At 34.2% G+C, this 25,373-nt stretch overlaps 1 protein-coding gene across 8 annotated transcripts; it reads right to left on the bottom strand.

The window, feature by feature from the left end:
- Positions 1 to 674: 674 nt before the first annotated feature.
- LOC114184960 (serine/threonine-protein kinase EDR1-like) lies at positions 675 to 25,373 on the bottom strand. 8 transcript variants are annotated; one of them, XM_028072389.2, is made up of 17 exons: positions 24,991 to 25,373; positions 22,534 to 22,930; positions 21,269 to 21,472; positions 20,594 to 20,782; positions 20,089 to 20,333; positions 16,999 to 17,106; positions 16,691 to 16,780; positions 14,982 to 15,134; positions 14,145 to 14,246; positions 5,625 to 5,733; positions 3,976 to 4,207; positions 2,545 to 2,668; positions 2,425 to 2,444; positions 1,992 to 2,148; positions 1,263 to 1,551; positions 1,088 to 1,160; positions 675 to 994 (listed from the first exon to the last, which is right to left on the bottom strand). In XM_028072389.2, the coding sequence occupies exons 2-17, from the start codon at positions 22,780 to 22,782 to the stop codon at positions 912 to 914; spliced, it is 2,427 nt and encodes an 808-aa protein (XP_027928190.1). In that variant the 5' UTR covers positions 22,783 to 22,930; positions 24,991 to 25,373; the 3' UTR covers positions 675 to 911. The 8 variants fall into 8 exon arrangements, with proteins under 8 accessions (XP_027928190.1, XP_027928189.1, XP_027928193.1 ...); XM_028072388.2 differs by having other exon boundaries at positions 3,976 to 4,255; positions 24,991 to 25,371; XM_028072392.2 differs by having other exon boundaries at positions 15,039 to 15,134; positions 24,991 to 25,371.

Genomic DNA, 25,373 nt, shown 5'->3' with positions numbered 1-25,373 from the left:
TGCCTGTTCCATACGTAATTTCGAGTAGTTAGATCTGTTTAAGTGTAATTTGAATAAAAAATAAAAATGGAACTCTACTGACTGAGCATTTCATAATATATATATATATAAGTAACGTATTACTGAATAGATCTCGTCTACTGCTCCAGCAACAGGAGACACTGAGGCCATTCATTATTAAATAGGCAACAAAACCATGACTAAATTGATACTCTCAAGAAGCTTCAGCACAATAATCATGGGAGTTAAGGAGTTCAGGGATATTAGTTTTTATTTTTAATTCAAATCTAAAGAAATTATCACAAGTTGCTTTTTCAATTTACCTATTTAACCCAATTTTGGTAATTACAATGTTCTTTATTCTTTTTGTTTTTTTATACTACCAGGTGTCTTCATTTAACCATATTTATTAAAAAATTAATTTTATATACATTCGTGTAAAAAAACTTAAAAATATATTACATGATTACCTTAAAGAATAAAAATAGTATTACCCTGATTTATTTAAGATTAAAAATCAGAAAAAAAAAATAGACAATAAATATAAATTTAAAATTTAAAAAAGACAATTTATTTCTATTATGATATTTTACATGGAACCAACTTAATCTAAATATTTAAATAAACTTCATAAAACTGCAAGATTATTATCCAATTGAGATCGGGAATCACTATTCTTCACCAGACACTGTTGTTTTGAATTTCATTGCAAATAAAATAGGAGAGATGGATTGATCTCATCTTTCTCATTGGCCCAGAATGAGATGCAGTTGCAGCACAGGGATAAAATATGGATTCATACTTCGCACGTTCTGCGAAAACGAACAAAATTCACAAATAGTCCACAACATCAGCCGATAATACAATGTAAAAACTCTACCCAAAGTTTTCTATGTACAAAAGATATTGCTTCAGCACAAGGAGTACTCGATGTCCACTAAACGAGAAAGAATCTCCTCACAACTTGGCCGCTCATGGGATTCTGCCCAACAATCTGCAGACAAAAAAATAAAACGCGTAAAAATTAGTTAAAGCAGACGATTCTGAATTCTGCCATCAACACGTAATAAAGAAAAGTTGCAGGGACCTGAAATAAGCCTTCCTAGAGGGCCTTCTGGTATTTCCAATCTGGAAGCCTCATGTGCAACGGAGTAGACCACCTAGTCCAGCAGAGAAAATAGGAATTTTTTTAATGAAGCGCGTGACAGAAAAATTGAAACTATCACGCAACTTGAACAGATAATGTGTTGAATATTATATACCCTCTCAGGTGGTATTCCTTCCCATGGTCTGCTCAAGGTGCAGAGTTCCCACATGATCACCCCAAGGCTAAAGATATCACATTTTTCTGTGAATGGTTCGTTTCGAATGAGCTCAGGAGCCATCCATTCTGGAGTTCCAGCCGAGGAAGAATCTCTCATAGGAGACTCTGCCATTAATCTTGAAAGCCCAAAATCACATATTTTCACAGTCCAATGCTTATTCACCAGACAATTTGCGCTTTTCAGATCACGGTGAACAATCTTCATTCGATGTATGCACATCAAACCCCTACACAAGCAAGTTATTCTCGTCAATATTGATAGACCAGATGTAATCTTTCCAGAAATGGGGTACGTTTTTACCAATGTTCATAAAACTCCAGACTGAACAGAATAGTCAACCAAGGTATTCATAGTTCATATTTTAAATCATTATCAAACAGGTGGAGAAAACAGTTTTTTATTTAAACGTATTAAATTATAAAATTAAATATAATAATAATTCATAATTAAATAGTGACAAATCCACAAAAAAACTAATTATGCTCCACAATTAACAAAAAAATGACAGTTATTTCTCAAGGTGAAGAAAGTAAATTGGCAGGGAAATTTTATGATGTATTCAAAGACAACAATGTAGTAATTAATGTGCAACACCTGTTTATAACATCAATGCCAATGAAGCAAATAAGATTCTGAAAAGTATAAACAGAATAACCATAAACTTACTTGCATATGTCACGTAACATCCTTAGTCTTCTCCGCCAATTAAGCTTTTTCTTTTGACCACTTAAATGTATCAAGTAATACAACGATCCCAATTCCATATATTCTGTAACCATTGACAACCGTGGAGGCTTTGTGCATGCACCGAGAAACAATATAACTGCATATAATTTCATTACTAAATAAATAACAGCTGATTTCAAGGGAAAAAAGCTACATGAGATTTCTTATAACCAAGTGTGCACAATATTATTTTCATTCTTTTTGAGTAAGGAATATTTAATTAAAATAATTATAAATATCAGTTGATATAATAAAGATAACCGTTCAGATTTAATTCCATTGATTACGGTATCAAGACAACAAAATGTTCAAGTACAACGCAAAAAGTCACAACTATAGAAAAAAAGTAAACAGTAAGGATGTTGGAGAATACCATTAGGATGTCGAAGTCGGCTGGAGGAAAATAAACACCAATTCAGTAAGAAAAGAGTCAGAAAATGTATAGATATAACAGAAAACAATGCTGAAAAACAGTTTCTAAGAGGCAAGATACCTCAGAATAGATATCTCATTGCAAAAATCTTCCATATTTTCAGCAGTTAAATCTTGCTCTAGAAAAACCTTGATTGCAACATCTGTGCCATTCCATATGCCACGGAAAACCTCTCCAAAGAAACCTGAAAAAGAACAATACAGCAATGCTCAAGCAACTACTTCTTTAGTCAAGAACTCCCTCGAAATAGTAATTTAGCATGTCAAAAAGACAATTTTATTTTTCAAGTTGAGTAGCACACTTCCACTCAAAATTGCATAACATGAATATGCTCCAAGTAAACAAAACAACTCATTTCTAATAAAGCCAATCAACTTGAGATATTTCCCTCTTGTACCTACTCAAACTTCAAATCAAATGTTTCAAGCTAAGGTTGTGTAGCCCAAGACAATCAAATGTCTGAAGCTATCATTCTTAACCAATACTCTCCTAGTTACACTAGTTTTGTAAACTTCCCAGTCACAAAGAAACAAGGGGAAAATCAACAGCAGAAATGGAATCCAAGCGCTTCTAGTAGTTCTCAAGAAATAACACACCGAACATGTAAAACAAAAGGAAAACAAACACCAAAGTTGTATTATCCAGAAATAGCAGAAGCCAAAAGAAAAACAGCTTAAGGAGAGAAACTTGTTTAGATTAATGACACTACTACTTTCATTGAAACCTAACAGCACTTCATTTTCTTCTTCTTTACTTCTTTCCTTTTACAATTTAACCTTTAAGGTGACATTTGGTTTCAGGAATGTTAAGAAATTCCTAAGAAAGTGAGTTGGGAATTAAAGTTTCCCATACATAGTAAATATAATGAAAATATTTCCTTTGTATAAAATATTCTTGAAAATGCTAATTTGTGGATAAGTGAGAAACAAAACTTCTCCCATCTTCACAAGTGGGAATAAAACCTTCTGTGCTAATGACAATAAGCTTACTAATCTTTCCCACGGTAACTGACTTGTATACATATAATTCCAAGGAAAATTGAATAATAACCACACATATTTAATAAAATTTCCTAGGAATCCTATTCCTAAGACAAAACCCAATCTTTGAAATTGATGAAACTGAAATTTAATAAATGAAGAAAAGAAAAAGTCATCCTTTGATTTATGTGGGAGAAAAATATTTAGTACTGAAGTTTTTTTTAAGGCAACCAACTTTTTTACCATTGGCTGTAAGAGATTTGGATCAGATCTTTCACAAATCCAACACAGAACATAACGGACAGGTCTGATTAAATCTACCAAAACCCAACACAGAAATGTAGAAATCCAGCCCATAAAAAGTTGGTCTGTGATTTAGCACGACAGATTGACTAAAAACCATGCTTGCAATTAAATCACGACTTTCTTTAACGTGCCCATATGAATGTTTTCAAATCATTTAGACGGCAGATCACAAATCATGTGATATTAACTGAGAAGTAACACTTACCAATCCCTACCCGAGTTCCAACAGTCAATTCAGAGAAGTCAATATTCCATTTTTCATACGGTAACAGAGGTTTATTATTGAACATTGGAGATTCCAGTACTTTATTCCAAGTTGACTCCATTTCATCATTCACTCCTTGTCTCGACGGTCCACTTCTCTCTGAAGAATGACCTCTATAATCATGAGGTGAAGATGGTAATGACATTGCTTTTTGTGAGTTTCCATGGTCATGCTGAAGAGAATATAGTGCATCATGACCATCAAGATGAAAATTTGACACCTGTCAGCAGAATAAGAATCAGATGTAGAGCATGGCATATGTTAAACTTAACTGAATAAGCAAACCCCTGTCTCCCTCTCCTAAAAAGCAAATCCAATTTTTTTTGCACCAAACCAATACATGGTGAAACTCAAACCATGAATAGAAAAGTATATACATAATTCAAGAGACACTAACTTCCATACAACCATAAATTTTTAACATGCGAGGTTGGAAACCATATGCAAACTCACAAAGCATATTTTTAACATGAAATTGTCTCAATATCAGCACTATGAATTATGTACACAAGTTTTGATTTCACTTCATATTTTTAGTCATAGTCCAGTTTTGGTTGTGGTTCTATTTCCTGGTCAAGTGTTCTATATGGATCTTGTTTTGTTATTTAGGTGTATTGAGTTTAATCTCTTCCCTTTATAGATTTTGTAGAAGTACATAGAGATTTCCAATTCTTATAGAAAAAGGACTATCATAAATCTTGTGGAATAAATTACAGGGCCATCTAAATATTTGTAAATTTGAAATAAATTCTTTTCACAAAAAGAAATACTAATTATGACAGCATAACTAGCTCTTGTGATGTGTGATGTAATCGAACTCTAGGATTTAAATTCTTACTGTTTCACATATTTTTTCTATTCTATTTATACCGGATCTTAATTTTCACGATAGATATTAATAATAACCAGGTCCACAAATACATTAAATTTGCCCATAGAAGCGGTCAGAATTCAGACCCAAATCTATCTGGCAGTGGCAAGTACTGTCCAAACCACAAATGCAGGCACGGTTTTGACCCTTAAGAAGCCTCATTCTAGAGATCATGGACCCCTTTTCATCCATCATCAAGACCTTACTGGTTTTATTATAGCATGAATGTCTGGTAAATTTTCATGTCTTACACATACTACATAAACTGTTTTACTGCAACACTGCACCATTTTGGGATACCTCACATGATCTTGCCTAACAAATGGCCTTGCAAGTAAAATATTTTTGGCTACGAACCAGAATCAATAAATCAAAATTGACAAACAAATATTAGAATTAACAAATAAGATAAGGCAGAACCAAATAGAAATGTTAGCACAGAGAAGATAATTTCTCAAGATGAGATTTCCCAGACAAGACAACACTAAAGTAATTTGAATAACATAACACGATTTGAGAAAACAAATCAGAAGATAGATGGAAATCAGTCAACAAAATGATGGAAATATCATGACTACGAAAACAATTGACTAGAGAAGGTTTAGAAGCATGATGCAAACAGTTGTTTGATGAGATGCTGAATAATGGACAGGCAGAGAGACAGAACAGAAGGTTTAAATAATAGCATATTCCAGTTACCAAAATAATGCAGACATACATTTTTCTGAAGATTTGCATCACTACTGTTATTGTTCGTAGAGTTATCATCTCCTCGTTCTCTCAAGAGACGATTTTGCTTCAGAGTTTCATTCATAGCCCGTACAGCCCTACATTGAATCGAACCTGGGTTATCACAGTATTTCAAACTACTTTCTTACCAACACCCTTACAAAACATTAAACATATAAAATATCAAATAACTAAGAAGTTTGGATATTGGGAAAGAAGGATCATGAATTGTACTCAACACATGTACATATCACAATCATGCATTATTTGGTTTAGTTATTTAGCCTGAAGCAGGAAACAGATTAATCAACTTTTAAGTTAGAATAAAAGCAAAGATTAATTGATCAAGCAATTCAAATTTAATGCTTTTACATGTTATGTTTGAAGTCCCACATCGACTATAGATAGAAGGCCATTTCATAATACATAAGTAGAGTGCAAACCTCACCTTACAAGCCGGTTTTGTGAGATTGAGTTAGGCTTAAACTCCACTTCTAACGTGGTATCATACAACATCTATAAAGAATGCAGAGATATACATGGCTCAGAGGGTAAGGAACCCTCTTAAAACAGGGGAGGGATAAGGAAAGAACAAATTAAGAAAAATAAATCAAAAAGCTAATCCAGCACCCCTTTCACTAAGAAAACCATTTTTGATAAGCTTTTAGCTAAATTAGCACTGGTTTGCTCATATGTAATGACAAAGATTCAACCTCCGCTATCTCCCTCCCCTGTGACCTGTTTGAGTCCGCACACCTCCAATGTACTAGAACAAAGTTGGTTCCATAAGAGGAACTAGGCATCTGCAACTAAAATATTTGCATTACATTCAAGTTGAATCCACCATACTACGGCAAAAAGAGCATATCTAACAGAGTTAGTGTTTGGTCCAGCCTTGAAAGTAGAAGTCTCACCAATTAGCTTCATTAGAAGCTCTATTTTTACAACTTTGTTTTTACCTAGATTCTCCTTTTAAATACCAAACACTACCAAAAAAGGGCAGCCCAAGGGCAAAAAGCTCCCAGCATAAAGAAACTGCCACAGTTGTAAGGTCCACCCGTACAGGGCTCAACATCTGACAGAGTAAGTTTAAATATGTGATAATTGTTGAGTTAGAAGAAAATATCTTGCTGGGTTACAAGAAGATAGTGTAATCATTACAAATGTGGTACTCTAAGATACTAAAGGTTATGTAATTGAATTGGATTAGTATCAAAATTTGAGGCTTGAAAATAGCAAGAATGTCATTCTTGCCCATTTTGTTGAACAATATTGAATATTTAAGTTCTTAAGGGGATTGAATCCTGAGTATGAATTTATTAGGGCACAAATTTTTTTAAGTCTTCTACATTGTCAGGGATGAGGAGACTTGTCAAATGGTCATGATAAATGAGGCCTCTACTAAAAGAACTGTCATGTGTAGGAACAATTGGCTCTAGAAAGTGGGGTTGAATATAGTCCTAACTCTTTCTCACAGAGGATAGACTCGATTGTCTAACAAACGAAAACAAGTAACAAAGCAATTTTATATTGGTTTACTCAAACAGATATGCTACATCCAATTTTCCTTTAAGACAACTTCTTAACAGGTTACACAAATCAAAATTTGATTACAACATACAAACCATTTTTGGTTATTCCATCTAAATCTTCCTCTAAAATGAAGACCTCAAAACAATGTATTGAAGAAAACCCCAACGAAAGAATAGTTTAAAGCTCCGTAAGTGACTTCACAGAATGAAGAATACAAAGGTTTAATCTTTCCCACAAAAACTTTGAACACTTTCCACTATTTGATTTAAGCTAGAAATTGTGGGTATGTTATGTTCTTCTCTTGTGACTAGAGACTCCTATGTAAGAATGATAAAACGACTATTGTTGCATTCAAAATTCAAGATAATACATTGATACTATAATCCTTGTTAATTGTGTAATAGTCTGTGTTGCAAGCGTTGATTGGCGATGGATCAAAGATGAAATTGGAAGGATGAAATTCCTTTGATGTTGCACTTAAGACTGAAAATATGAGAAAAATAAATAATAGAATGATTATCTCTTAGCTGATCTTTGTTATTTATAGAAGAAAATTACATTAAGAATATCTAGGTAATTAACGCCAACAGCTCATAGGTATGGCATATAGTAGTTTTCCAATACAACTCCTAACTACCTACATTAAATATCTATTCTAACAACTCCTTGTATACAAAAAATATTCTAACACTCCCCTTCAAGCTAGAGCATACAAATTGTATGAACCAAGCTTGGAACAAGTAAATTCAATCCAAGGTTCCCTTAAGTATTTTGGTAAGACATGTGCAAGTTGATTATTGGATCCGACAAACTCCATACAAATTTCCTTGGACAACAATATTCTTAAATAATATAACAGTCAAGTTCTATGTGTTTAGTCTTTCCATGAAACACTAGATTGGAAGCAATATAGAAAGCAAATTGATTATAGCAACACATCTTTATTTGTTGGATTTCACAGAATTTTAATTCTTGAAGAAATTGTTTCACCCATACAAGTTCTCCAGAGAGAGATGGCATCATTGCCCATTCAGCCTCAACACTAGATTGGGCAACCATATTTTGTTTGTTAATTTTCCAAGAAATAATGCTTCCTCCAATGAGAACACACTACCTTATGATGGAGTGTCTATCCATAGGAGATCCTGCTCAAAAAATTTGGATATTCTCTTTATCTTTGTACAACAAACCTTACCTTGAGCCACTTTTAAGTATCTTAAGATTTGGATGATAGCAATCCAATGATTAATACAAGGATTTTGCAAAAAATGACTAACAACACCCATTGCAGAAGATGGATTAGGTATGAATAGTGAGATAAACAAGTTTCCCAACAATCTTCTATATCTCTCGTCGGAGAGAAGTTCACCTTGATTTGCCATTAATTTTTTATTAGGATCCAAAGGGCTATCTTTATTGTTCTGTAGTCAGTCATTCATGTATCTTCCAAGAGATCTAAAGCATATTTGCTTTGAGAAAGTACATTGCCTTCATTTGATTGAGTCACTTCAATGCCCATAAACATTTGAGACTTAAGATTTTTGGTCTAAAAAGAATTAATTAAGTGTTCCTTTAGTTGTGAGCTTCTAGTAGCATCATTTCTTGTAATAACTATGTCATCAACATACACAATTAAAAAAACACATTTTCCAAGTGGGGTGATAAGAGGAGGAGGAGGAGATGGTCCTATTGAATTGGGCTAGTGAGAAGAATTTGAATTATTAGGACATTGGAATAGTGTTAGGAGTATGATACACAAATGGCTCAACTAAACACATAGGCAAGACCTATTGGACAAGAAGATCTTGTGTGAAGAAATAGAAAGGAGTTTCTTCAAAAAAGGTGACACTTGCAAACATGTAATATATCTTTTAGTGTTAGGTGAATAAGATCGAGATACCCTTTTTCAAGACGAAATATCCTAAAAAGACACATTTGATAGCTTGGGCTGAAAGCCTATCCAAAACTGGAGTCACATGATGTACAAAACACACAACCTAAGACTTGGGGAGAAATGTGAAACCGATGTTCATTTGGAGACACAATAGAATAAGGAACTTCATTGTCCAAAGAAGAGGGCATTCTATTTACAAAATAACATACAATAAGAATGGCATCACCCCATTGATGGACAACAACATTGGCACCAAGCAACAAGGCACGAGCAGTGTTGGAAGTCCTACATCGACTAGAGATAAGGCAATTTCATAGTATATAAGTGAGGTGCAAACCTCACCTTACAAACCAGTTTTGTGGGGTTGAGTTAGGCTTAAAGCCCACTTCTAACAAGCAGTTTCAACTAAGTGTATATTTTTTCACTTTGCTAAGGTATATGAAGACATGTAGACTAGTGTAAAATGCCATGTATTTTAAAAGAGTGGAAAAACTAGGAGAAAAGTATTATTTTCCATTGTCACTCATTAAAATATTTATCACTTGGCCAAATTGGTTCTTGATTTCATTAAAGAATGACACGAATATATTCAAAAGTTTGGATCCATCTTTCACTAAGTAAATTCGTACAATAGTACTTTTCATACTTTTCACTGACAAAAGTGAAAAAATAATGAAACCAAAAAGATAAGACTCGACTTGAACCCCAAATATCAAAATGAATTATAGAGAAAACACAATTGGAATTTGCTAAATTTAGGAATCATACTTTTTAGTTTTTGTAAATGTGGATGACCCAGGCGGACATGCAAAAGCTTGGGAGATGGGGATGCTAAACAAGACATTGACGGTTTGGTGCTTAGATAGTGGAGTCCCTTATATTCATGTCCTTCACCAATAAGGACCTCTATTGTGCTCTTGTATAACAAAAGAATTTGCACCAAAGGTTATAGAACAATTTAAAGATTTAATAAATTGATTTAAGGAAATTAGACTAAAAGGTTAATTAGGGACAAAAAAAGCATGTTTTAGGTTCAATGACAAAGAAAGACAAATTCGACCAACTTCTTGAAAAGTAACTTTGGATCCATTGCCTAATGTTGTGTTTGGATGAGACAATTTAATAGAGTAATTCATTTATTTGGAGAATTTGAAATTTTTTGAAGTAAAATGACGAGAAGCAAATTGTCTTGAGTGAACTTCAACCAACCAAGGAATCAACAAAAAGCACGAGAAGCAATTGCACAATAGGCATGAAAATAATGACCAAGACATGGTTCACACACCCTCCAAATCCAACCAATTATAGATATTCTTTGATTTTATTTTTTTAAATTTGAAATTTGAATTTTGAATTCTACTTGTATTTGACACTTTCAACCACCGCATGTGTGCTTTAGAAGCCACATTTGCATTTCATTCATTAAGCATTAGGCATTGTATTTAAGTAGGCATTTTGCGTTGGCTTGGCTATAAAAATAGCCATCACTTCTAATTGAACCTTTACTTTGGAATTTATGAGAATTGATAATTGAGAGAAAACTCTTGCGAGAGTGATCATCAACTTGGAGTCTTACCTTGAACTCTTAGGAGTCAAGTGACGAAACTTCATGGAGCTTATCAAGAAGATAAAGTTTCCTCCATCTTCTAGTAGAACTCTCGTTCCACTCCAATAGGTTTCCATTCTTTTCTTTATCTAGTTTATTTGTTTCGTGTAGTTGTCTAGTTTATATCTCTATTCATTTTTGCCAGCTATTTGTCTTCTATAATGTTTTGTGTTGTTGATTCAATCTTTGTTTATCTCTTGAAACGTTCACACTTAAATAATCCTCTTGGACTAAATTTGTATTTAGTGGTAAGCTTCCTTGATTTTCTTTATTCATTGTTGTTTGTGATACAAATCGAATCAAAATCCAAAACAAGTTCTAATTTAAGCTAAAACATAAGTTGAACCTTATCAGCTTGTCCTCATTGTTGCTTATCTTATCAACCAATTACCCTATAGCCTTCAAAGTCATGTTTTTGGATGTGTTGTGTTTGTCCATGTTCACAGTCAACTTCATGGGAAGTTAGATCCTAGAGTTGTTATATGTATGTTTATTGATTATGCCTTTGATAAAAAGACATCTTAGTTACCATCTCTAAGTCAAAAGTTTTTTTTACCTCAATGAATGTCATTTTTCAATAATTGAATCTTTTTATGTGTGTCTCCGATTCAGGGGGAGGACTCTATAGAAGCTGAGTTTTTTCAGTCTCTTTAGTCATCCTTTGTCCCTTTGCTACAGAAACCATATCATCTTGATACTACTAGACACTCCTAGCACATCTCTCATGGATGCTTCTAAAGCTACTCCTAACAAAGGTAACTTCATTCCTAAATCTAGATCAACTCTCAAAATTAGACATTCAAATGGTTCCTTCCGTATACAATATCAAAGATAGAAGCAACCCAAATTGATCCATGAACTAGTTCCAATTATCTCAGCAAGGGGTATGTGTTCATTCTTCTAACACACGAGAACCTTTAGCAAATACCTTAGATAATTGTTATGAACCTAACAATGTTGACCTTCCTAATAATGATCTGAAAAAAGGAGCATAGTCGAGTACCAATCCTATTTCTCATTTTTGTGTCCACTAAACACCTTTTTATGCAAGACAACACCACAGTTTCCTCTCTGCAATTGATGCAATAATCCCTACATCAATTCAAGAGGCATTGAAGGATAACAATTGGGTTCAAGCCATGAGTGAAGAGATGAGTATATTAGGAAAGAACCAAACATAGTATGGATATGATGGCACATTGGATTATTACAAAGCGAGGTTAGTAACTAAAGGGTATGCTCAGATTTATGGTGTCGATTATAAGGAAACAATCACTCCTATGACAAAGATGAATACTGTCAAAATCATTCTCTCATTGGTAGCTTTTTGGTAGGGAGTTGGAACAATTTGATGTCAGAACTGCTTTCTTGCATGAACATCGGGAGAAAGAAGTCTACATGAAGATTCCTCATGATTTTAGGTCTATTAAAAAAGGAATAAAGTGTGCAAGTTGAGAAAAACCTTGTATGAACTCATGCCGTCACCATTTCTTTGGTTTGGTAAACTCACTTAGCTTGTGATATCCATGGGTATCAATAGAGTCAAGGTTACAATACCCTATACAAGTGAACAATATTATCACTTGTTCATCAAGCATTCCATAGAACAGAAACTTATTCTACTTCTGGTCTACATGTGGATGATATGATTTCTGCAGGCGATGATGAACATAAGTTGAAAAAAAAGCTTGTTGCTCAGATCAAGATGAAGGATCTAAGAAAATTAAAGTACTTCGTTGGACAAAAGTTGCTTATCTGAAGAAATGGATTTTATTTCCCAAAGAAAGTATGTTCTTGATATTCTCAAAGAAACAGGTTAAGATTAATTGCTAGACCATTGAAGTTCCCATAAAACAAAACCATATAATTGAGAGTGATGGAGGTAGTTCTACGATGAATAAGGACCGATATCAGAGACTTTTGGGGAAGCTCATTTACTTAGCCCACACTAGACTTGACATAGCTTGTGTTGTGAATATAGTCCGTCAATTCATGCATGATCCGAGGTAGTGGCATTTTCAAGCTATACAGAAAGTCCTTCAATATTCAAAGACAAGACTAGGAAGGGGATTACTATGCAAAAAGAATGAAAAATTAATTATGGAAGTGTATATTGATGCAAATTGTGTAGGCTTTGTTACATATAGGAGGTTCACCTCAAGATATTGCGTGTTCTTAGGTGAAAACTTTGTTATTTGGAGAAGTGAAAATAAAAATGTTGTTGCAAGGTCTAGAGTAGAAGCTAAATTTTGAACTATGGCACATTGTGTGAATCGTTATGGTTGAGAATGATTTTGAATGATCTTAAAGTGAAATGTTAAGTGCCTATTCTCTATGTTGTGATGATAAAACTAGCATGGTAGGACCAAACATGTAGAAATGGATCAACAATTCATTAAAGAAAAACTAGTTAGTGGCCTTCTCACTACTTCTTATGTCCCCGTATAGGCATCAGTTAACAAATCCTTTTACAAAGGGTTTCCCACATAACGATTTCATGATTTCACTAGGAAGCCAGTAATGATAAATATTCATTCACCAACTTGAGGGAGTGTTGAGTTAGGAGAAAATATTTTGTCAAATTACAAGATACTGGAACCATCACAAATATAGAGATCTTTTGCAATCATTACTTTAGGGATAAAGTTCTCCATGTATATCCTAACGTGCTGTCTCAGGTTATTCAATTCAATAAAGATCTTTTCTCATATAGCTTAATCCTTTTAAAGATAAATCACACACTTCATTTACCTGGAATTGAGTAATATCAAGTACAGAAAAACGAACTAACGAAGCCACAAATCAAGAGAACAACATCCAGTAGCAAAAGATATTATCTTTGATCCACAAATAAATCACTTCCAGCTTCAAAGGCCAAAGTATGTTATGTTTGCCCCAACTGGACCTAGTTTTGTGAACCTCAATAAATACAAATTACCAGCTCTGCACTGGGCATCTGTAATCCTTGATGAGATTTTAAATAAAATAAAAAGGACCCTTACTTGATCAGTTTGGTTGCCATGGTAACACCATTTTCTACATTCTACTAATGGTCTGTTAGCACAACAGAAAAGCCAAAGAACTAAAGAGAAAAACAAAAATCAAACTCTCTACACCAACACAAATGCAAAAGGTAATGAAAGGAAAACCTTTGACAAAAAATTAAGATAAAAAAAGTGTATCAACTAGACACCTACAAAAACAAATATGTTCCGTGAATAGAATGATCCAGGGAAGCTATCCTCTTTAACAAATCCAAGAATACATGCGAGTATGCATATGTCTAAAAGGAATGAATCACAAAGAAGAAACAAAAAATACTAAAAAATGGAATTTCAGCTTTTCAGTCAAACATTTCAAACAGATAACACAACATGCCAAGAAAAACACCCTTCACAATGAAGCAAGTGTTTTGCTGATAAAAGAAAACAATGAAGCAAGTATAAACCCAGAAGCATCTTAGAACAACAATCAACCTTACGATATCATCTCCAATCTCAGGTGTAATGCTGACGCTTCTTCTTCTTATCCTACGGGCTTCTGACGAGGAGGATGCGCCATCTGACCTATAGCTAGATCTGAGAAATGGACAAACTTCTCTTATAAACCATATCTATAAGAAGAAATCATGAGATTAAAAAGAACAAGGACAAATAATCAACATTCTGCATTATTCCACATATAACTATTGCATGCAATGAGAAAGTAAATGCTGGCCCACACAATCTCATCCTACTTAATCACATTCAAGTCAACAAACCTAAAAGTAGGGGAAAGATATATTTTTATGATGGGTATTGAACATGGTAAAAAGTAGGTATAGGATGAATCTCCCTTGTGTAGAAAATACACGTACTGTATTTATAATAAAGAACATATGGAGTAAGCCCAAAATATAAACAATGATAGGAAAAAAAAATAATAACTGATAAATAGAAGATAAAAGATAAGATATCCAAGATATCTCTAACAATGGATATGTTAGAAAACAGTACTTCAAAAGCAACAAACCACAACAAATTATTGAGCGAAGGGCAGATCATTTCTACAGTCCCTAGTCAAATCCTGCATCTAGACTAGATAATTAAGGTGATTAACTTTTTTTTTTCTTATTTTGGTTTCGGGAACATTAAATGACAGACAGAATGCTAAGATATTAAAGATTAAAATGCATGCCCGTTGAAAGTTTTGCAAACATAACAATACTATGTGGAATCTAGTAAAAAGGCAAATAATTACCATACTAAAGTAAGGAAAACCCTAAACAAATAAATAAATAAAGTTAGTAATAACTAATGACACAATATACTTACAAAAACAAGAGGGGCCATAGACATAACAGTGAAAAAGCAGATATAAATGATGAGAACCTTGATGTAGCCTGATCATCAGTAAAATCTCTAAATGCTGTCCTATCACCACTAAGCATGGATCGCCCACGTGCTCGAAATGAGGGATGTTCTGGACTGCAAAACCAGAAATATTTCAAACGCAAAGGATGAGAATATGTCATTAAAAGAATGTCACAAGTCCTAAGAAAACTTTTTAATGAAAAATCTCCCCTAAAGTAACCAGGTAAGGGTGTATCGGACCTTAAATTAGTTACTGATAAATCCACAAAAATTTCAATGTATAGATGCATCTTAAGAAAGAACGCAGGAAATAAAAAATAAGTACAGAGAAATAAGGAAGCATGTGCACAAACACCACAAAGAACAACTTAATAATATACTAACACAAATGACAGATTACGTGGATTATAGAAGCTGAATTTTAGAAAAATTAGGCATCAATAAATCAAGAATCAAATCAAAGTTCAAATATTTGAACATTGAATGATAGTACAATAACCCTACAAGTCTATTTCCGACATGTTATACAAGACCAAAAGGAGTCGGCATATGACAAGGGCATCCTAATATCCTAATATAAAAGACAAAAAGCAAAATGATATGCAAGAAAAGCATATCCAATACTCCATGACATAATTAAGATATTCTCCTATGATTGTTTTAAATTTGAAAATAAAATTGGTTTCCACTTTCCACAGAACTTAGGTCTTCATGGCATTATTTTTAAACACTTTGCACCACAAAACAACCAGCAAATTGAAATTTCATTTTGACGAGTATGTTTGCTCCAATCATCATCATGCAGTGCTAGTGTATGCATATAATTAAAGACATAATCCTGTGCCACACCTAAACCATTTAACCATCAATGCCTTTAGTCATAAATGCATAGCTTTTGTAAGTCAAAAATACTCGATGAAGACCCTACCCCTAAACTGCCAATACTAATGACAATAAAATGTTTCACCACAAATAACCATGTGCAATTTATCATCACCAATTTCTCCTTATATGATTCTTTTCTTAATCTTCTTCCTATCCACCATAATACACTTCTACTGAGTTTTACAGTCTGAAACCAGCCAAAGGGTGCCCTGGGTAATCTGTAATTAAATGTCAACTACATTTACCTATACAGCGTTGAAAAATCATTGTGTAGTGTAAAAATCCAACCAATGTCAATTCCAAAATAAAGGTAAAGATGAAAACTATGATAGAGCAATGATGAATTTCACAAGGACCACATCCATTACTATTGTGAAAATATATATGATATTCCAATTTGGAAAGAGCGACCAGTCTATCCTATCCGATATGGTTCAGGATAAGTTCCGCATTCCCTTTTTATCTTGAGAACAATATCAACAGCCATACGTTGTAGTATCACACTCCAGGCTCTAGCCATCAAGACTCTAAACCTTCTCATACTGACAGACCAAGAGAAGAGGGAGTAACCAGAGCAAAAAAAAACACTTGTAATGCCATCAAAGATAATTTAACAGCATTATCAACCTAATCAAAGAGAGAAAAGTTTCTAAGCACCATGATCAACAAAGTAAAACAATTATCATTAATAATATAGATCTTGTGTTTTAAACCTAATGTTCTGAACCTAAACCAAGCTTATGTATACCCACATCATTTCGATACAAAAACAAATAATGAATAACCTTGAACTAGCCGTCCTCTGTTCAGCAATGATCTTTCTCCGACTACGCCGACCTAATGTAGTGCCAACGTTGGGTTCACTATGAGACAAGCTGAGATAATTGACAAGACAGTTCAAACAAGAAACAGTTGGTATATAGTAGTGTGCATTATTACAGGTTCTAGTAAAATAAATTCCCTAGGTATACACCAAAAAACTAAAATATAACAAAATCCAGAGCAAGGAAAAAGTGAACCATCTGCATCCTAAATGAAAACAATGGGAAAAAGCCACCATGAAAAACAGTTGAAAAGGAATGGAACGTGTTACCTCAAACTGCTATTTGATCTTAACATCACATTTCTCAAGGAAAGGCCCAATGCATTTGAAGATGGTTCAAATTTTCTATGGAATTGGAGGCTTTCCTCCTTCTCAACACTGAAAGAGGAGACAAAGAAAAACCAATCAATTGGCTACTCCTTGTAACTGGAAGAAAATATATAAACATTAAAGATGAAGCTCCAAAGTTTTTGTGCCTATAACCTCACAATTCATTTATTATTGACCCAATATCGAGAATTGTATTTGAAAACGCAAGATCAACTTTATAATTTTGGAAAAAGTAAAAGTTGACAGCTGTGACAATTTTTAATTGCAACGTGTCATCCTATTTGGTCCCCTATATTTTGAATTGCAACATGTCATCCTAGTTGATAGTTCTCCCTTTTCCAACATGGCATAAAACTTAAAGACAGTTAAAATGGTTAATTATTATTTTGTTGTACAGCTTTTATAAAGCTGCTTTTTGGATGCATCTTGTCTAGGGATTAAGATTGGTAGGCTCTAGCTATTCTTTGTTTTGTACTCTTCTCATCTTTTCACATATATAACAAAACAAATCCGTTGAGAGAAAAACTCATTGATTTTACTCATGCCTAAATTCAGGTTGGTATCAGAGCAATAAAATCTTGCTTTGACCTCTTAGTTGCCTATTTGACCGCTGTCCACCAGCAATCTTAGTGTATGGTGCGCCTCAATGAGGGCAACCCAACTTAAGAAGTTGTGTGGCCCGAACCGCAACCACTCGCTCTCATGCGTCAACAACCTATTGTGCGCACACACCACTCGTCATCTATCAGAAATCTCGCCAAACCAACACCATTAGACTTGTCCACTTCTTTTGGAACAACTTTGCCGTTGGTTCTTGGTTTCAACCAACTTGAAGTGTGGATCACATCACACTTATAAGCAACAGTTTTTTTATCTTCATCTCGGTCCTCCCTATACCAACGGGTCTCTACACTTGTAATGGCCACCACAAGTGCCTTCTTTCCTTTCTTTGGTACTCCTAAATTGCAACTACAAATTCAACTAGAATAAGTACTTGCACAGTCCGCTTTAGTGGAGTTGTGGTTCCTTGGTCAAGAATACCATAACCATTCAAAGAAGGAAGGTTGTGCTATTCCCGTTGAAAATGCAGCAAAAGCTTGAGTTCCTACCATGTGTTGTTATATGATAGTCAGTTGAACAAGACATCTTAGATACACTTAGATCCTTCAAGACATGTTTTTTTGGAAGAAGGTCCAAGACATTTTGCTAATGACTCTTTGAAGCAACTCGGAATAGTCTCCCTCAAAGAGACCAACCATGATATGATCTCACATACAACAAATGTTTTGGCAGCAGTAGAAGAACTAAAGAGGTTCCTTGTAACTAATCTTTAAAGGATATCAACAAAATACTTTATTATATATAGCCTTGATTTCGAGAAGTTCAAATTCAGATTTTGATCATGCAAGTGATCAAATTCTGGTTGTTCTAAGACCCCTTCAATGGACAACTTAATCACTAGACTTCTTCAAATATATAATTTGGTTAATGATGAAAATTCAACTAAAGTTATTGAAACTCCAACAAAGGTAGCACCCCATGCAAGAGGAGGTCATAGCAACCAAGAATGATGTGGTAGCCAGAGTGGACGCACTCACTCAATGCACATAATGCCCAAGAAAGTTGTTATTTCTTGCACAATTTTCAACAAAACAAAGTCCATGTGTTTAAATGAAGAAACCAAATTTTCTAATGAAGAGTACCAAGAATATTTAATGAGATTAAGAACCAAATTGGAAAAATAATTAAAATCTTCTAAAATGAAAATGCTAAAGAATATTTCTCTATTAGCTTTCGTTCTATTTTATCCTCATAGGGTATTCTACAACAACTCACATGTCCCTATACATCACAACAAAATAGCATGGAAGTGATGAAGAATAAACATCTCATTGAAACTGTGAAAAAAAGTGAAACCTAGGTATAAATAGCCCTAGTGTAGAAAATACACACAAGGTAATATATTTATAATGAAAAATAATAAAAGATAATTTGGGTTAAGCCCAAATACACATAATATTGTAATTAACATAAGATATTGTAACTAACGATATTTTAACAATATCTAACACTCCCCTTCAAACTGGTGCATCTAAATCGTATGTACCAAGCTTGTTACAAATATAATCAATTCTAGGTCAATGTAAAGACTTAGTAAAAATATCTGCTAATTGACCACTTGATTTAACAAACCCAGTCTTAATGTCTCCAAATACAATCTTTTCTCGAATAAAATGACAGTCGATCTCAATGTGTTTGGTCATTTCATGAAAAAAAAAAATATTAGAGCTAATATGAAGGGCAGTCCAATTTTCCTTTATAAAAGTGTCATTTGTGTGACATCTCCAAATTGCATCTCTTTAAGTAATTATTTATGTCAAACAAGTTCACAAGTGGTTTGAGGTCATAGCTCTATATTTTGTTTCTGCATTAGATCTTGCCACAACACTTTGTTTCTTGCTCTTCCAAGAAATTAAGTTACCCCGAACGGAAAACCAAACACATAGACATCGATGGTTAGTACTACATTTATTAGCTATAGTTATCAGCTTGCAGACATTCTAACCAAGTTGGGCCAAGAATTCAGTTTATATGATCTAGGTTTGGTATATACAATTTATATGTTCTAACTTGAGAGGAAGTGTTAAAATAGCTAATCATTATTTTGTTCTACAGCTTTTATACAGCTGCTTTTTTGGTGTACCTAATTTAAGGATCAAGTGTCATAGGCTGTAGCTATTCCTTGTGCTTTAGTCTTCTCATATTTTCATACACCCATTGATTTTACTCATCTCTAAATTCAAGTAAGAGAATACTCCTTTTAGTTATCGAATTAACTGACTTCGAGATGACAATGCGATAATACTACATAAGGGGAAAAGTGTTGCAACAATATTGCAGCAATTTTTAATAACTACGGCGTAATATTGTTGCAACTAAAATTAGGGGGAACATAATCATATTTAAAAGGACAAAAGTGCAATCAAGCCCAAGCAATAATAACAGTTCTTAAGCTTGTTAGGACCTAACCTCTCTGAAACCCCAAATAAAGGGCTGTTCGGTTCTAATGGTGAATCACAAGAATCATTTTCTGCTGAATCACTCTCTCCTGCACCAGAAATGTGAGTCATAAAAACTGCCTTGGTTGATCGTGGTAACAATTGGCCTGGAAAACGCATAAGATCAACCAGCATTTCCACAGAATTTAATACAACTATCAGAGATATATGCTTGTACGAGTCTTGACATTCAGTAACTCCATCATTTGGCAAGCCCTGATAAAGAAAATGGTAGTACAAGATATATCTTTATAAAATGGGATATAATAAAGAACGAAATGAAAACAAAAACAAACCAAACCCTCATCCCACTAGGCAAGAACAGAGTAGCAAAACTAATATATAACATTGAGTTTCCATCATTAATTTTTCTACTAAATGCATTGTAAAATTTTGTGTATATTTGACATGAGTAAACTGGCAATCAAGTGCAGACAGTGTACATAAGAGCCATTGAGCCCACCAACAGAACTTACCACTACGAGCCTACTTTCAAGACCGACAGTATCAGCTAATACTTTAAATAAGATAGCTCGAGGACGGCAAGAACCATGCTTTATTTGCCCCAGCATCTGGACTCCTCGATTCTCTAACATGTGAGTGGTTTCATCTAGCACAGTTTTTGCTGGACTTTCAATATTGGGACGCTTATAAAAATCAGAAACCTGCTTAGAAATAGAGGTCAAAATAAGCATAAAAAATCTTTAACGGTGCTTAGAAAAATAAACTAAATAACAGTAAAGAAAAAAAAAAAAGCCTTCCACACATAATTGATCTAATCCCTATAATACCCATTAACAGCCTTGTAAATAACAATTCTAGTGAAATTATTTCTTCCAAACAAAGTTGTAACGGTCATGACTAATATCCGAAAAAAATTAACACAGCCCAGCCAAATTGAGTTTAAAATAAATATGTTTCTTGAAAAGTTAATACCATGTGATGCGGAAATTTCTATTTTCTAAATTGTTTGGGGATATAATCATATGCATTATTTGAAACAATATGAATCAAAATTGTAAAGCACATTTATGTAGAAGGAAAAAAATCAATCCCAAGTTACAATAATGACATTAAAGCAACAATAACATGCTAGGATATTATTATGCACAATAAAAGGGTAACGCGACAAGATGTGGCAAAATACATACCAATCCAGCTATCTTCTTAATTATGGCAGCCGGATTTGAGTTTAATCCTTTAACTAATGCCACAATTAATTGCTTTAACATGGATAACTTTTTATCTTTCTCTGAATCCACGAGAATGACATCAGCCTTAAAACCCTCTCCACTCAAAGCATGAAGCTCGTCCAAGGAAGGAATATTATCAAAAAGTTCCTTTAGTCTTGTTTCCTGCATGTTATCAAAAATAGTGAGAAAAATCATTTTAGTCACACACCAATAACCAGGGTACCATCAACAAACTCAAACAACAATGTCATGATCCATAATGAGTAGAAGTTATTGAAACACGTTGTAAAAGCTCTATCACTAAGTAAAAATTATCTGGTACAGCTAAGCAGGATCAGCTCCCTGCAAGAAATTTCATCTAATTGGGTACACGTTCTGAAGACTTAAAGAATAACACTTGGAAATAAAATAATGTATATTTATTGTCACCAATGTCAACTTCCAGATTATACTGAATTCCCCTTTTCATGCAAAACTAAATATGTGGTGCTCCAAACTACTTCCGCTCGTCATTAATGATAGTATAAGAAAACAACTATGCAGTTTACACCAGCTAAAGAGACACCATTGATTCTCTGTAAGCACCACAGGTAAATGTTCAGTTAAACAATAATATGCAGATTGTAACTTCAGCTCCGCTACTAAGTACAAAACCTGCGTCAAGCACCACCTACATCTGTATAATGCAACACAAAATCCTTAACAAGTAGCAGCAGAAGATTGTTAATGCTATTCCTACAATCTATATAGCCTGAGCACTTGTATGAAAAATAAATTCACATTTCTACACAAACCTCTCTCTCTCTCAACACACAAACCTTCATTCAGTTTTGGATTAAAAAAATTGTTATATAAAATCAATATTCAAACCTGCACTCCATCTAATAGGTTAAGCTTTCAAGAGAGATCCTTGACCAGAAATTTTAAGATATTAGAAACCAGAAAGAAGCTAGTGCAGGCAATTGTTAGAACTTAACACGAGAAGAGTCTCCCACCCAAAATACTAGTCCATTAGATGGGAGAGTCTCAATGCTTAAATACCACATCAAGTAGTTTATTCTACTCAATGTAGAATTCCTAATATTGCTACCCCCTCTTTAGGGAATAAATCAAAATTTGGATGCAGCTTTTGGAGTATGCAATGCAACAAAGAAAAAGCAACTCTAGCATGAGAAAATAGACATCTGCAGCCCTGAAAAGGTAACATAGAAATCAATCCTCACCGGAACAACTGAGTAAAAACCATTTGGTATGGGTTCTGAAAGCATTCCAGTGCGCCAGAGAGTTTGTGATGCTTTCTGAGAAGACAAAACATCTTTGACAACATGTACAGGAGATTCTTTATTATTTAGTGCCTCATCATTAGAATCCAAAGAAACAGATCCAAAATTTTCAACAAAATCTGAAGGCCACCACGATACATTAGATGGCCCTTGCTCTGTCGGCCCTGCATCTTCTCGTGTCTCCTCCATGTTCTTATATATTTGGAATGAAAAACCATTTCGCCACAATTATTAACCCATAAGAGAGATATCCAGGCTAAAGGTAGTTCTGATTATATAGAATCATTGATATAAATATTTCAGTGACCCAACTGCTTCAGGCAGGAGATCATGTAACCTGCAGGAACCAAATAACAAGGATATGGCATATTAAAAAAAAATATCTGATAAAAGAAAGAAACGAATTTTCAAAATCATTACACATGAAACTGAAGCATTACAACAATGAGCCAAAAAAAAAAATCTTCGCACAAAAAAAAAAATATATAGAAAAATTGTAAGCATTGACCAAGCTCCACCACTCATGAATCCCATGACAATAATTAGATGATTCCCAAATTAACCGTAGAAGTTAAACTTTCAGAACTGATATTATCACTGGTGAGCTAAGGACACCAGGAAGTAATGATTATCTCAAGTCCAAATCATTCAAAATACAAGAGTAAGCCTATTTGTGCAAGTTACAACGATTCCAACAAATCATCAGTCATGTGATGTGAGACCCATAAACATCATATATATTGAACCTGTAATAATGTAACCTATATCCATTCTCCAAAGGAAACAGAAAATACATCATGCAAGACTAGAAGTTAACTTACTAAGATCTTCTGACCATTTCCAATTCAGCACTTTCCCGTTATTTAAAATGAATACAAAGTATTCACCACTATACATTCCCTAAATTATTGAAGCAGATAATGACAAAGACACATAAGAAATATCAAATATCTAGATTAAAGTGCAAGCATATCTTAAATCTTAAGTATTGGACATGTGGACAAAGTATACTGTGCTACTGTAGAATATTCATATAACCAAACCATTCTTGTGAAAGACAAATAGCATCCACTCACAACTGTATAATGTGCTGACGACAGAAATGCCCACTCCCATATATTCATTACTTACAAATGTAACTCCAAACGCTATTGCATCCACACTGAAATTCTAATATTAACTAGTTTTAAATATTCTTACTGTTTACTAATTCATAATATCCTCAGCTAGCGTGGTGAAGCTTTTTGATGTTGTGTTGTTGTTCACTGGCTCATACTAAAATCCTATAGAGTGCCAAGGCAAATAGCAACTCGATCACCTTATATTTAACTAAAAATCGTCTTTATACGGAATGATAAAGGTCAATCATCAAGATCAGACCCACTGAAGCAAGAAAGAATCTTTCACTTCGTCAATAAAGATCAGGACATATACATAAGACATGCCATTAATACCATTGCCACTTTCACAATCGGTTGCCGTAACCATTCATTGCACATCCAAAGGAAAACTCCAAGCACAAAACCAAATAAAATCGCAAAAGTATTTCTAATTACCCTATTTTGCATACTAAAGAATCTCTCCGATTCTTGCTTCTTTCAAGATTGTTTATTTCAAACTGTACTATTAGGTTCCAGCTAAACTGATCATCTCAACTCGATGACAGGTCTATTCTCCTTCCGTAGTAAACTTTGTTTTCACTTTTCCATTTATTCTTGTCCCTTTCTATGGTTTCTACATTTGTTTTAAACAAACAAAGGGAGAGGTCAGGAATATTTTGTCTTGTTTTAAATCATTTCCATGTATTAGTTTATTTATGTATTTCCAAATTTTGACAAGTACTACAGAGAAAAAAACATAACAATAAGTCAATAAAATACAGTATGCCGCAAAGGCAGAAAACAAAAAGACAGCCAGAAACTTCCTAATACAGAGTATTGCTCTCATAAATCCCCAAGAAAAATCACAACAGCACTAATAGTCTGGATGAAAAAAAAAACACTATAACCTCGCTAAAGGAATGCGAGCACAGTTCAATTCAAATTTCAACCCTAACAGTGCAAAACAGTTCAGCCAAATCATCGATTCCAATTCAAATTTTCAAAAACAAATAGTTTCGCGATACCAATGCACATTAGATCACACAGAGAACCTACTTACATCACGCACAGACTCAACTCCATTCACAGTAAATCACAAAAATGAAATAAGTAAACTCCTTAAACAAATCCGTACGAAACCACCAATGCCAGAGCCAAAACAATGCCTAATGCCTGAACTGAGAATGCAACGCCATCGGAAACATGAATCAAACACAAACGGATTGAATTCCGTTGCAAGAACGCGAATAAAGCAGGAAGAAAGTTATGAGCGAGATAAAAGGAAAGGCGAATTCACCGGCAGCAGATCCGAGCATTCAGTCTGAATCTGGATTGGCATCCAATAGCATTTGAATCTGATTCAGCCGTTAATAGCGCGGAATCGTCTTAACGATACAAACCAAAAAGCAGAGAGAGAGAGAAGAAAGTGAGAGAGACCAAGAAATGAGAGACAGAGAGAGAGAGAGAGATTTGAGTTTTGGATTGATGGAAGAAGAAGCGATGATGTGCTTTTTGTTTCAGAGCTGCCAAGGAGAGAGTGAGACAGAGAGAGAGAGAGGAGAAGGGAAGGGAGAGGGAGGGGGTTAGTCACGTGCAGTGCGAGAGGGATCTGGGGACCTCTCCCCGACAGCCAGCTAGCAAAAGGGTTGGCTCACCAACATCCACAACTTCTTACGCGTC

The sequence above is a fragment of the Vigna unguiculata genome, chromosome 5, assembly GCF_037176805.1.
Source record: "Vigna unguiculata cultivar grain cowpea cultivar isolate G323 ecotype 2 chromosome 5, ASM3717680v1, whole genome shotgun sequence".
Taxonomy (NCBI): domain Eukaryota; kingdom Viridiplantae; phylum Streptophyta; class Magnoliopsida; order Fabales; family Fabaceae; genus Vigna; species Vigna unguiculata.
This window is presented reverse-complemented; position numbering and strand designations above follow the sequence as displayed.

What these genes read in the sequence shown, in the direction of transcription:
- LOC114184960 (XM_028072388.2), bottom strand. Translation starts at nt 22,782, where the DNA reads ATGGAGGAGACACGAGAAGATGCAGGGCCGACAGAGCAAGGGCCATCT. An exon ending in AATGAGATATCTATTCTGAG is followed by an intron (nt 2,445 to 2,544) that starts GTATCTTGCCTC and finishes ATTTTCCTCCAG; the next exon opens with CCGACTTCGACATCCTAATG. An exon ending in TCTAGGAAGGCTTATTTCAG is followed by an intron (nt 995 to 1,087) that starts GTCCCTGCAACT and finishes TTTTGTCTGCAG; the next exon opens with ATTGTTGGGCAGAATCCCAT.